Source organism: Clinocottus analis, unplaced genomic scaffold, assembly GCF_023055335.1.
Source record: "Clinocottus analis isolate CAN_PGR_092001 unplaced genomic scaffold, fCliAna1.0.p SCAF_5, whole genome shotgun sequence".
Lineage (NCBI taxonomy): Eukaryota > Metazoa > Chordata > Actinopteri > Perciformes > Cottidae > Clinocottus > Clinocottus analis.
The window spans coordinates 4155528-4168636 of NW_027176207.1; the positions used below are offsets into that span (position 1 = coordinate 4155528).

Below are 13109 nucleotides of genomic sequence, written 5' to 3' on the forward strand. Positions count from 1 at the left end.
TTTGCACGTTTTTAAACCTCCAGAGCTGAAGTTAGGACGCATCTCACAAGTCATGAACCAAGACAGCTTTCAGAATTTTGTCTTCAAGCTTTTTTAAGCACTGACACATTTCCACCTGGATCTCCTCCCATTGCGTGCACAACCTCCATTTTGAAGTAACACAACATGACTCAGTGGTCGGTGACAAAATCCTGAAATTCAAACTTCCATGTTGTCATTGTTAAAGCCTCCAGCTCTACTTACTATTCATTCAATGTACATTGTTTAGTTATTTTTGCATGTTTTGGGAGCAGCTTAAATCATAGATAAACATGAGGTGTATACCAGAGTATAAAACACACTATAACAATGAAAATGTCTCGTTTTTTGTGTGTACTGAATGTGATGCTGTCACAGTGATGTGGAATTGGTTCCACTGAATATCAAAGGGACTTAATATCCCGCCTCTTACCTTTTTCTCCTCTCTGCAGAATAACATCCCTGGAAGCGCCATGACACGCAGGAATACATATGTGTGCACTGACCGCTCGGGCGCTGACAGACACTCTCTTCTGCAGAACGGCAAAGACAACAGGTACAGCTTGTGTGTGGGAGGTTTTAATATTTGTCCGTCCGGATCTTTAATAGGTAGATTCATGTGGCAACTCTTCGATGGACACAGCCTCAAATCAAACATAGACTTAAAAAGGTTCTGTTGTGAGGAGGCCGTATGCACATCTGAAATAGAACTTCCCAGAATGTTTTGTGTCTTGGACGCTCGCCAACGCTACAGTTTTACTCACGTTGTGCCCACATCGTCGAAATCCTGAAGAAACAAGACATATTTCTTCCATCATACAGCCATAGAGGCTGAAAATAGACTAGAAGTCAACATAGCGTAGCGTCAATGGTGTACAGAGGTAAACCAAATTTGGAAAGTCTCAAAGAATTCCATGAAAAACAGTTTGACATTTTATTTAAGTGGTTTTTATAGGGTTTAATTGTGTATTGTACGGCGTAAGTAAGAAGTATGGAAATGGGGGCTTTATCTGAACAAAGTATATACACAAGCATTCCTTTGTCTACCCTGCAGCTCCCTGGGCCACCGCCTGCCGCAAGCGTCTCCCTCCACGCTCAGCATCTCTGGCGCCGGAGCGGCCGCCTCCTCCTCGTCCTCGGACCGGTGCCGCCTGACCCGGGGCTCCACCATCCGCAGCACCTTTCACGGGGGGCAGCTGAGGGACCGCGGGCCCCCGGTCTACTCAGCCCCGCCCACTTCCCCCACCTTGTCCCACCATGACGCCAGCCCGCTGCCCCACGCCCGCACCAGGGCGACCTCCAACCTCTTCACCAAGCTGACCTCCAAACTCACTCGCAGGTAGATGCATGCCGCGTGTCACGCACCACAAGATGGATGCCACGCTCAGAGTTTGTGCTTTACATATGAAGCCACAGCTAGGAGACTGTTAGCATAGCTTAGCATAAATACTTTTTTGTGCCAAACCGAGCTAATAGTCTGTTGGCTCTAGCCTCGTATTTACAGTACAGACATTCGTGGTATCGATCTTCTCATATTTTCCAAAATGTCTACTAACTTTTGAGTTGTTTCTACTAACTATCCAGAGCTGCATATGTCATAAGTTTAACTATAAATGTTTTGGTTTGACTTGAAAGGGTTTTTGTTTTATACTCAAACTACTAATTTCCTTATTTCAGGCAATACATCTTTTTATGCTTGAACCTCTTTAGGAGAACTACATGTCGATGTTGTCATCAGTTGCCACAACTCTTCCTACCTCTCTTCACTCCACTTAGCTTTTATCTTATTAGCCGTTCCCGAACGTTGTTCTATGGTCATATGAAAAAGAGAATAATTGATCAGGATTATTTTTGGATAACAGTATTGGAAATGCCTCTGATACAGCTTAAAATTCTGAATCGGGTACTGGAGAGTGAGTCTGTGCACCCATCTGATATCACCTTGTCTTATCATTTATTAGCTCATTAACGCAACACACAAACAACAATAACAGCACCAGTCACTCGCTACCCGTACTATCGGTACTGCACATGTGCAATCTGTGTGTGCGTTCAGGCCCTATCGGTGAAGAATTATAGTTAGGCGAATGTCATCATGACGTGGACAAAATATAATCTTGTAAAATGTAGCGCTTGGTGAAAAACTAGAATAAATCCAGTTGTTTGAAGGAGATTTTTTAAGCAATATATTACACAAATAATTCTGACCTTCCAATGCTAGCACTAAGCAGTTTATTATACACCATTAAAACTTCTCATGCCAGGATTATTGTTTTAATCAAATCAAATACCTAGTTAAAAATGTCATGAGGTATCAAATGTAAAATATGTCTTCAGAAGCACATATATCACAAACCAGGAATATCAAACACACAATATGAAACATGCCTTTCAGCCTGAGCACAGCGCTGGGTATGGATCCACGCTTATCAGAACATTGTATTCACCCCGGCCTTTTGGCAAGCCCTTCTGTGGCCCTGGATTATCCTCTCGCTCCCCGCTCCCTCACAGTCGTCATAATCACACATGTCTAATCTTATCAAACCTCGGCTTTATCCCCTACCAATCGGCTCGTGCGCTGCGCTCTTATTCCACCACTTGCTCTCCTGTGATTCAATTATATTCTCTCTTATTCCCCCGAACCCACCTCCTGCTCTTCCCTCTTTTTCTCCATCTTTATCTTGTTGTGCTTTCCCCCCACTGTCATGGCATCAGGGTCAACCTTGACCCGTCCAAGCGCCAGGGCTCAAACAAATCAGTCTCGGGTTGTACTCTGCCACAAGGATCAAAAACAGTTAGTAAGTTCCCATGTCTCTGGCTTCTCTCTTGTCTGCCTGTGCTGCCTGACTTCTTCATACCTCTATCTATGAATTCTTGCTTGTCTGCATGCCTTTGTTAATCATCTTCATACTGTCATGGGCCCACACACTTGGTTCCAAGCATGGTTGCAGTCAAGGAAGATTCATTTGATTCCTGTCTCTTAACTTTCAGTTGTTATCCGTGTCATTGTCAGTACAGGCTGGCTTTAATAAGTCTTGTGTGACCCTGGGTGTAATTCTACCCTTAGAAATTGTGTTTTATGTTTTCATTTAGTATTCGTGGTAGATGGGTTGACAGTCATTACATGTTACTCCATGTGTTGAATGGATGGGAATGCGTAGTGCCATGAACAGAGGTGACTGAGAGTCAAAGGACTGCATTTATATCTGCATGCTTTGAAACTTGTGAGATAACGGAAACGCGCATTCCAGTCAGGTGAGGACACACACATGCTTGTTGTTGTTGTTGTTGTTGACGCTCGCTTGGTCTCACCGTATGATACCCAGCAGGGCTGCACAATTAATCCAATATCAATCGCGATCATCCGGATTTTCGGCCTTCCGCAATTAAATCAACAAGGCTTTTTCTGCATATCAAACAAGCCAGACACCACGGGGGCGATCCAGATGTTTCGGCTTCCTGTTTGGCTGAGCGCCCAAAGGATGCTTTATGACAAAGATGAAACATTACAAGCTCCACCAATGGTGTAAAATGGCACACACTTCCTGTCTCCTAAGCGGGCGGGGCCATGGCGCGTTTGACTCTCCCCTCCACCTCGTTTGGAAGAGGTCGTGAACATCGTGTGAATGGATAAAAGCAGATTGGGTTACATGTGCATAATGTAATATATGTAAGTTTCTGCTCACACTAGTTCTTTACAGCGCTAACAGCTATATTTAGCATTACGAACATGTGTGTGTGTGCTGCTGAGACAGTTATAGGTCCCCAATAAGAGTTCATTTCCCCCCCTGATTCTGAAAAAATGCCATTTCTGTGCCTGAACGTTTGGAAGATATGTGACTTGTGAACAACAGAGCGAAAGAATCGGTTGTTCACATTCACTTCTGCCATTAGAGGTGATGGACTCAGGACCTGAAGGTCTCCATGCGTGTACCCTACAGAAGTAGCCTGTGTCAAAGTGAACTGAAAGAGTAGAATAGTAAATGTGTAGATGTCTTGTTTTAAAGAGCAGACGGGCAACACGTAAATGCACTGAATTGCGGCAAATATTTGCACAATAGCAAGAATGATGCGCAACGTGTAAGTGAAAGCAGCGCTCTGTTCACTTACGGGTGAAATTGCAAAAAAACAACACAAAATTTGGCTAAAATGAATGAATAGTCGGGATGATTAACCATGACCTATGTTATATATATTTTAATATTGATCAAAAAAATAATCGTGATCATCACTTGGGCCTTAATGGTGCAGCCCTAATATCCACTACTGACTGCCATCCCATGTGAGGGCTGCTGCTGCTCTGGTGGTCCGCCTCTCACTCTGCCTGTTTGTCCCACAGGGTCACAAATGAATCTGAGGGAATCAGGAGATTTGCGGTCACAAGGTCAGTGCTCTTGTTCCTGCTGCACCGTTTTCTGCTTCTTCTGTTTTTTAACGAGACGAGTGGAAAGAAAACCGACGTCTAAACATGTTTCTCATGACCTCCCTAGTTGCCATCTACCTTGGTATCAAAAAGCGTCCGAGCCCCGGGCCGTCGGACGTGGCTGGGATCTGAGAGGCGGTATGCGGCGGGACCCTGCGGAGGTGGTTCTGGCCCTGCGGGAGGCGGCGCTCGGGTGTGGCTGCCAGGTCCACCATGCCGGCCCCTTTCTGCTCTCCTGCACCCACGGCGTGGCAGGGGGCCGCGTGGCTTTCGAGGCCGAGGTGTGCCACCTTTCCACGGGCACCTCCGAGACTTCTAACGGGGTGCGCTACACGCGACTCTGGGGGACGCCGCTTGCTTTTCGGGACATTGCCACCCAAATCTCCAAGGACCTTGAACTCTGAAGTGAGGGGCGCGATTGTGGACGAGTGCTTGTTGTTTGTGTGAGCGGGTGTTGGATGTGCGCGCGCAAAAAGGGAGGTGGGGGTGGAAATAGTTGAAGAAAAAAATAGCAGAGAAGGGACGAGGGGCTGGACCCGAGAGAAAAGACTACTCCTTCTGTCTCTTTCATGACGACCCCCACACATCTCACACCCCACACACACACATACACACACACACCCCCCCCCACACACACACATGCCCCGTAAAGACACACAAACTGAGGCACCCCAATCACCCCCACCCAGCTCAGCCAACTTCTCCACTGAGCAACTGCACCACTGGACCTGGATCAGATGGAATCTAGTTGAATATTTTTTATCGCTACTCTAGCCATACTGACTTTATTTTGTTATTTATTGCTCTGATCACTTTCACCACAACAGAAAAAACATCCTCTCTTGTGTAACGGACGTCATTAATCAGCCAGTCCTTTTTTTAAAAATTTGTTTGGTTCTTTTTATATGTCACTTTTTACGTACACCATATTTCCCCACCCCTCCCCCTCCTCCCCTTACCGATGATTATCTGCGGACTCTCCGTCACCTGGGGACAATAACATGCACAAACGTGGATTAAGGTCCGACTCAATGGTCAGGCAGGCCGCCGCAGAGGCTTGCGCTGCTCTGATTGGTGTACATACGGCAGTGACGACCGCACTGGATTAAGGTCAGAGGGAGCGGGGGCTGACAGGCCCGTGAAGCAGCCAATCAGAGGCCGACCCCGGAACACAAAAAAGCCGGCGACGTCTTCCACTTCTCGAACCGAGTTGTCGCCCCTCAATCGCATTAGATTTCTCTGCAGGGGAGAAATTAAAACATGTGGACACTGTTTATTGAGAAACCATCTCCCGTTGTTGGCACTAGTGTTATGCGTGAAAAAGAAAAAAATGCTGGTGCTGTAACACCACGCTCCGTTTTAGATTTTTGCCACGGAATTAAATCAACACTGATTAGGTCAACTATTATCGAGTTATATAACTCTCATACCATTGTTGTCATGACAACTGCCTCTATAAAAGAATGAATACAGAGGCCTGCGAAGGCCACACGCTGCTCTCTGGTTGGCTGGATTCATTGTTTGTCAGCGCTGGTCATTGTCAGTACAAAGTTCAAAGCGTTTGGATTTTCCCAACCTCCCTCCCCGTTTCATCCCTTTACCTTTATTTCAAAAAGCATCGCACTGAAGCTGCGACGAGCGGAGACACTCACGTGAGAATACCTTTCAAGCTATAAGGCCTCAACTGTTTGGTTAGGTGATTTCAGGTGGCGCAAAAAGGCGACCGACGCGGTTTGTCGTTGCAAACCTCGCTCCCGTGAAATCTCGCAGTCGTCCCGCCGCAAAATAACAGCGATGCTCTGGTTTCTTTTTTCCGGTGCAGTGCAGTTCTTTGGGTTCTCTTCCGGGCCATGTGGCGGCATCTCAGTACGTCGATGGGAAAGCACCAAAAGCGGATCAGGCCGAGCGGCGACAAAACCTCTCAGTGACACACTCACCTTCACACTCTAAGCGTGCACCCTCTCCCGTTTTGGGGGTCCAGTTTATGAACTGGCCCGTCCGTCGTCGGTGACTTTGTGGGCTGCGGGGATCAGGGGGGAGTGTTCCGAATCCGGAAAAGGCACGACGAAGGCAGTGTGCACAGTGTTTTCTTCTTGTTAGTCCAGTTGCCTTTAAAGCGAAACAACCCCCGGCGCCTTCATACAGTGCATATTTAATGTAAAAAAAAAGAACAAAAGAAAAAAAGAAAAAGAGAGACAGAAAAAAAACGAGAAAGCTTTCTATTCTCCCTCCCTGTTTTTAGTGAATAACGTACTGTGATATTTACGTAGGCTACAGAGATCATGTTGTTTGGCTGCTGATTTACTGTTAATACTATCTCTCAGTTGTGGCTTTGCTCATGGTGACCCCAAAACGTCCCAACCCCATTTCCCCCCCCCCCCACCCCCCATCATAAACTCCCCCAGCCTCCCAACTCCCTACATTTAACAGGGACGCCGACCGTGACCCCTGTCCACCACCTGCGCACGTACGACCGCCTCTTTTCTAACGTCACAACGAGCGTTTGGCTTTCCTCAGCTCTTCGTTTGAGACCCCGCTCTCTCGCGGGGCGACACTCAGCCATCGTCCACACTCTCGCATCGTAGACCCATGTATGACATCTTCTCAGTCCTGTTTGGCGTGTGCTGTTTCACGGAGCCCGTCGGGGGGGGAGACCTCCTCAGGGTGAGAAGCAGACACCAATGTGGGCACCGGGAGTCTGTCCTTGTCCTCTCCCTGGACGTTTCTCATTGTGGTGTATATTAGCATTAGGTAATATAGACCTCAATGCACTTTGCTTTGACTTGAATCAGCTCCTTCCAGTGTACCTGTACAGGTAATACCCAGAACTAGCCACTGGAGGGCGCCAATGTCTTAAATGTGAAACACTTCAATTTGTGGATATTTGCACAGGTACTTTATTTATTTTTTAGAATAATATCATTTAAAAAAACAGGATTTATATCAGTCAGTTGATGGCTGTATATAAAATATATGAATATAGTATATATCTTAGAGCTCAAGGTTTATTTATAGCTAGAGCAAGGGAAGTACTTCTAGTTTAAAGCAGATTCTGTCAGTGACAATGGGGAACAAAACCAACCTGCAATCCTGCATGACTTCAGAGTTTGGGTTTTAGGGGAAAAAATGAAACATGATGCACACCTAGGATTGGAAGCTTTGTGAAATGCAGACACGATCGTTTTTAGACATGAATTAATACAAAGAAACGGTGCTAAATGTAGCGCCCGGTCCTTCCTCCCCGTTCACAAAAAAAACAAACAGTGCGGCTTGGGTGGAACACAGTGACTTAACTCCAACTTGTTTGCTAGGGGATAGTTTCAGTACACTCCCAAGTGTGCAGACATGCCATGAAATGTACCACAATGTACACAATGTATAAGAGAAATGTTCAGTTGTAGTTCCAGAAAGGACACTTACATCGGGAATCAACTTGAATTTACAATAAGCCCTGAACGTGTCGAAAGCCCTGAGTTGCATTCAAGCCATAGAAATGTTACATCACTGTCTCCTGATGGCAAACACGATTCAGGTTATTTGCGAAGTCTTTCAGAGGCAATTATTGAGGTGAAACAGGTGAAAAAAGCAAATAACTTAGTGTAAAACAACTCACTCTTAGTATAAGGTGGATGAACATTGTCTTAAGGTGGAATCTACTGTGAAAAAATCTTGAAAAGATTCGGTTGACCTGCTTGTTGAGTAAACGTATGTACCTGCTCAGAGACTGGTCTGGTTTTAGATGGTACAGTATTAGAACGCCAGGGGGCTCAGTATTTAACATGCACTGCCATTTCTAAACAGATGTTTGGAAACAGCGGGATGTTATATGCAAAAGAGACTGAAGAACACACACAGTTTGACCTGTATGAGTAATTTTACACTGCTCCACTGTTTGATTCCTCCCCTCAGAAACAAACTGTAAACTGAGATTGAGTGGTTGTGGTTTATAAGAAGAACACAGAGCTGAAGATTAATAAAATTCACTGATGTTGGCATTTTCTTTTCTTTCATTTTTGGTGTCTTGTCATAGTTGCAACACACAATCTGTTTGTCTTCTATGGCTTCATATCCTCTGACACGGTGAGTATTGATTTGTGAAGATTATACTTTGTGAATTGTTATTTCTCATGCTGCGACACAAAAGATTGTAATGATTCATGTTTTATGGGGTACTATTGTTTATTGAGCTTCAATAGTCGTTACTTTTTAGAAAATGTAGGTGATGCCACGTCTGCCGGGGCGAGCCCGGCTCAGTGGATGCCGATCCCAGGATGTTACCAACCAACACAGGAGAACGTGAAAAAAAAAAAAAAAAATGGACGAAAGAGGAAAGAAAAAAAGCTGGAAGGAGGAAAAAAGAGGTGCGCAGAGTCAAGAGTCTCTTGGTGAGCGGCTGTTTCCTCTGCACGCCTGTCAGCTGGCTCGATTGCACATGAATGGTCACGAGATAAAAACAAGATTGTCCCTCTTTACTTCTGTGCGGGGATCATGCCGTCGATGGCCTCTCCCTTCTCCAGCTTCTTCTCCATCTCGACCATGAGCTTCACACCATCAACCACCAGCTGGACCTGAGCCACCTCAGAGGAGCCAAGACGGTCAGCGTTGGAGATGTCGAACACACCACCCACGGAGGCAGTGTCCACACCACCTAAAGAGGAAGAGAGGTTAAGGGACGATGTTCGGATTACGCATCACACCTTCGAGTCTAGAATTCTGCAGAATTTCAATTGAGATCTTGATGGACCTACAAGCTAAAGAGTGGATAAATTAGTACCTGTTCCACGCTTCTGCAGACGCAGCCTGGTGAGGATCTCATCAAACTTGGCGTGTGTGCTCAGTTTTGGCAGCTTGACGTGGACACCGCCACGCAGGCCGGTACCGAGGTTGGAGGGGCAGGTCAGGATGTAGCCGAGATGCTCGTTCCACATGAAGCCGTGGTTGTGCTTCTTGAAGATCTCCTCAATCTGGGAAGAAGAAAGGGGAAAGAGTCAGAGTTGTATCAAGCGGCGATCCACAGTTTGTTTTTTGACCTTGTTTTATTTGTATGTACCTTCTGCAGACCAACGCAGAAACGTTTGAAGACTTCCCTCATGTTGCCGCCCTGCTGCATGGAGATGACACGCAGATGGTCCTCCTCGTTCACCCAGACCAGGAAGGTCTTGTTGTCGTTGTGCCTGGATGGAGATTGATGCAATGGATCAGCATACGGAAATAACATATTTTTGACGCCTTCAAATGATGGTCGTTTTGAAGGGTGTTTCAACTGCTGGCCCGCTGACAGTGATTGATGGTACTCACATGATGCCTCTGCCGTCGGGCCAGTCACGGGCCATGCCGGCGCAGGTCAGCAGGGGAGACACGGGCTTGTCAAACAAGAAGTGATCACTGATCAGCTGCTCCTGCTCGGCGTCAGTCATGGACTTCAGGGGGTAGTACTTTCCCTTGAACTCGCCATCCAGGCTGGTCAGAGCTATAGGGACACATGTACTATTAGGAGGCTGATTGTACTACTTTAATACTTCAATAGATCTCAAGCATTGAAGAGTGTCTCCTGCCAATTAACATTTTGCTGATTTCATAATCAGTTAACAACCAGATCAAGAGTGTTTCCTTGTCGGGTTGCTGTAGATTCAACCTCTTATCCTAAAGGGACATAATCTATTGTTTGGGGAAGGCCTTGCTTACATAATCTAAGGCCTTTTGGGGAAGGCCTTGTTTACATAATCTAAGGCCTTTGGGGAAGGTCTTGTTTACATAATAATCTAAGGACTTTTGGGGAAGGCCAAAACATAATCCTTGTTTACATCGTATATTGTTTGGGGAAGGCCTTGCTTAGGTAAGCAAAGGTATTCATTTGCATACCGAAGCAAGGCCTTCCCCAAAAGGTATGCAAAGGTATTCCTTTGCATCCCTTATTGACTCAAACTATTAATAATTTACCCTCAACAGACAGCTTCTCAATGGCTCTGCGCTCCCCACGGCTGTTGTGGGGGGGCAGGGTGAATCCCTTGATGCTGCGGCCGGTACGAACGCGGCTGGACAGAACGTAGTTGGGGTCCAGGTCGTCACCACCCTAATGACGAAATGCTCAATTACAAAGAGAAACAGAAGCATACAAATGTAGACCACTGGGAATCACCATGTGGTTAGTTCCTATTGTTTTAGCTGGAGATCAATGAACCTGTTCCTGGTTTCTGTTCCTAAGTGTCTTTACTCAATGAACTAAAGGGTTCCCTGTTCTTTGACGAACTGGTGTACTGCACCTTCAGGTTCTCGAAGTTCAGGTCGGTCTTGTGCTTGTCACTTGGCTTGTATCCATTATGACGGTCGGAGATGACGGGGTCCAACAGCTCCTTGAAGACCTCGTAGGACTCCTCATCACCAGCGACGCAGCCAACAGTCATGATGAAGGGGTGACCTGGAGGCAGAATAGGGAAAGCAGCCGTTAGAAGATGTGAGGAAAGATATGCGATGTGAAGTTTTATTTCAGTAAGAGCTATGTGTCTAGATGATTTGATCGACATTGAAGTGTCTCTCGTGTCTCACCAGGGTTGTCGACACCAGTCTGGATGACGTCATCCACGGTGTAGCCACTGGGTGTCTGCCTGTCCCTAATCTTGCCATACATCTCCTTGGTCAGGATCTTAGCCATATGGTTGTTGTGCTTGGACAGGTCGGGGAACTCATCCTCAACTTTGTAGTTGAGTTTGAAGTTGTTGTGGGTGTTTCCGAAAGGCATGATTGCTTTCTAACACTGCAAAGAGAGAGAGGCACAGGTTGTCATACTTGAACACAGGTTCTAGATAATCAAGAAACAAATTGTCCTAATTGGGTACTACTCTACCCCAAAAAAAAACATCTTTTGGAGATATTGGAATTTCTGATAGACAGCTGCAGAGTTTAATGATTGTTGGCAGAGGAATCCTGGTAACAAGTGTCACTCAATTCCCAACAGCTCGAATGTCCATTTAAAATAGAGTTGGGGCAGGAGCACATGTTGCCTGGCTATTTTTAGCATCAGCACATCTGACCGTATACCGTTTCTTTAAAATGTCCCCCAGCATATATAAGTAGAATTTTAATTCTCTTGGCAACCTCAGTTCGCCAATTCACACGTTGACACCTAGAAAGAAATTAAGAAGTCTTTGCTGGTCGTGCTTTACATACGTGTACCCTTTGAAAACACTCTGCACCTCTTTTGTATCACACGTGTATCACTGCTAAACCCTGCAGCTTCAAACACTTAGTGTATCCCTTAAAGCTGTCGCTATGTCGAACTCCTGACACAAAGCTGACCAGCTTCTGATGCCTTCCTTCATTCCATTGCTCCAGCCAGATATAATTATTCCTAACTGTCTATACAAGTTAACTTTTTGTACAGTAATTTGTTTCATCTTGCCTTGATAGACGGATCACATGATTAATAAAAGACTGACGCATGCAATGACGCACTTGTGCCATCACATGAAATGCAATCCAAGTTTTGGTAAGGAGCTAAATTGGTTTAGGAAAGTGAGATTTTGAATGCAGTCATCACTTTTCCAAGGAGTAATTGTCTTGTTAAGTTAAAGGCCAAAAGGTCTGTCTTTGAAAGAGCTAAAATGATTTGTTGGATACCCAGGGCCTTCAGGACGAGTCTTACGTGCATCAAACTGTGAAGCACCTGTCCACATAAATCAGTATTCAATTGAGAGCATACATATTTGCAGTGATAAGAGTTAATGCAACTGCCTTTTTTTATGACAAGAAACAAAAAAAAATGATCTAGCCAAATTCAATGACCTTGATAACCTGTGGGTCTTTGTTTTTTTTAAAACCAGAATGCATCAAATTGATTCAAACATCCAGGAATTGTTCTGCATTTATCCTTCGATTTCCTCACAGAGTTCAAGTGCAAAACCTTTCAGCACAGGCAACAAAACAAAACAGCCAAGAAGAGTTGTTTTCTCCGTTCTAAATGTTTGAATGGTTCCGAATCCGCACTTCACATCTTCCCCTGCTTCTTCATCTCCACAAAACCAATAATGTCTGTGATATTTATTTACCTTCACAGAAGACAAGAACAGAGGTAACAATCCTTGAGACCAGATCCTGTTCACCACAGCCAAGATAGGGGTCACCCAACTCTGGAGGTCTTTGGGCCCTCTTTATATACCCGGTGACAGTCAGCCATTGGCTTGCCCATTTTAGTGCCTGCTGCGCCCCCATTGGCCAGATGCTCTGTACTGATACTCAGAACAGTTTATGAAAGGGACGCATTTACATCTCAGTCATCCAAGACGGGTGGCCTACTGCAGCTGTACCCTCACCCCTCTCACCTTCCTCCCCCAACCTTTACCTCCTCTCCCCCCTCGAACACCCTTGGCCCATACATAGCACCAGACGATGGAGGGGGTCTCTGAGGGCGGTTGTTGAAGCTTGCCACTGAAAGAAGCTGAGCTTCGCTTTTGCCAACCATGTTGTGGAGATCAAGGGTCCTTCGGTGAGGCATGAAGGTTGGAAAGAGTTGGCATTCCCTCATCAAATGTCTGCCTCAAAGACACATTTAATCCAGAGTTGTCTCTGACTGATATCTAGTCAGGAGGAATGCTAAGTATGTTAATCCTAAGTGGTTACCGGTTGATGGATACCTCCTTGATTATGAGCAATGGTCCTCTGGGGGCAGAAT

The 13109-nt window shown here is 45.6% G+C and overlaps 2 protein-coding genes across 7 annotated transcripts in view; one reads left to right on the forward strand and one right to left on the reverse strand.

The window, feature by feature from the left end:
- The window catches only part of mark4a (MAP/microtubule affinity-regulating kinase 4a), a 25897-nt gene extending 17461 nt beyond the window's left edge, over nt 1-8436 (forward strand). For 2 of the 6 annotated variants that reach the window (XM_068600206.1, XM_068600208.1), the window contains exons 14-18: nt 471-574; nt 1073-1357; nt 2734-2816; nt 4358-4402; nt 4509-4658. In XM_068600206.1, coding sequence (XP_068456307.1) covers nt 471-574; nt 1073-1357; nt 2734-2816; nt 4358-4402; nt 4509-4573 — 582 coding nt within the window. In that variant the 3' untranslated portion in view covers nt 4574-4658. Of the gene's footprint in view, nt 1-470; nt 575-1072; nt 1358-2720; nt 2817-4357; nt 4415-4462 lie in introns of all 6 variants that reach the window. The other 4 variants (XM_068600203.1, XM_068600204.1, XM_068600209.1 and 1 more) reach the window with 3 other exon arrangements.
- A 165-nt stretch (nt 8437-8601) lies between these two features.
- On the reverse strand, nt 8602-12582 carry ckma (creatine kinase, muscle a). The gene is made up of 8 exons (XM_068600210.1): nt 12487-12582; nt 10988-11195; nt 10705-10859; nt 10382-10514; nt 9740-9911; nt 9492-9615; nt 9216-9405; nt 8602-9089 (listed from the first exon to the last, which is right to left on the reverse strand). Exons 2-8 carry the CDS (start codon nt 11178-11180, stop codon nt 8911-8913), a joined length of 1146 nt encoding a protein of 381 aa, XP_068456311.1. The 5' UTR covers nt 11181-11195; nt 12487-12582; the 3' UTR covers nt 8602-8910.
- Nucleotides 12583-13109: the final 527 nt, after the last annotated feature.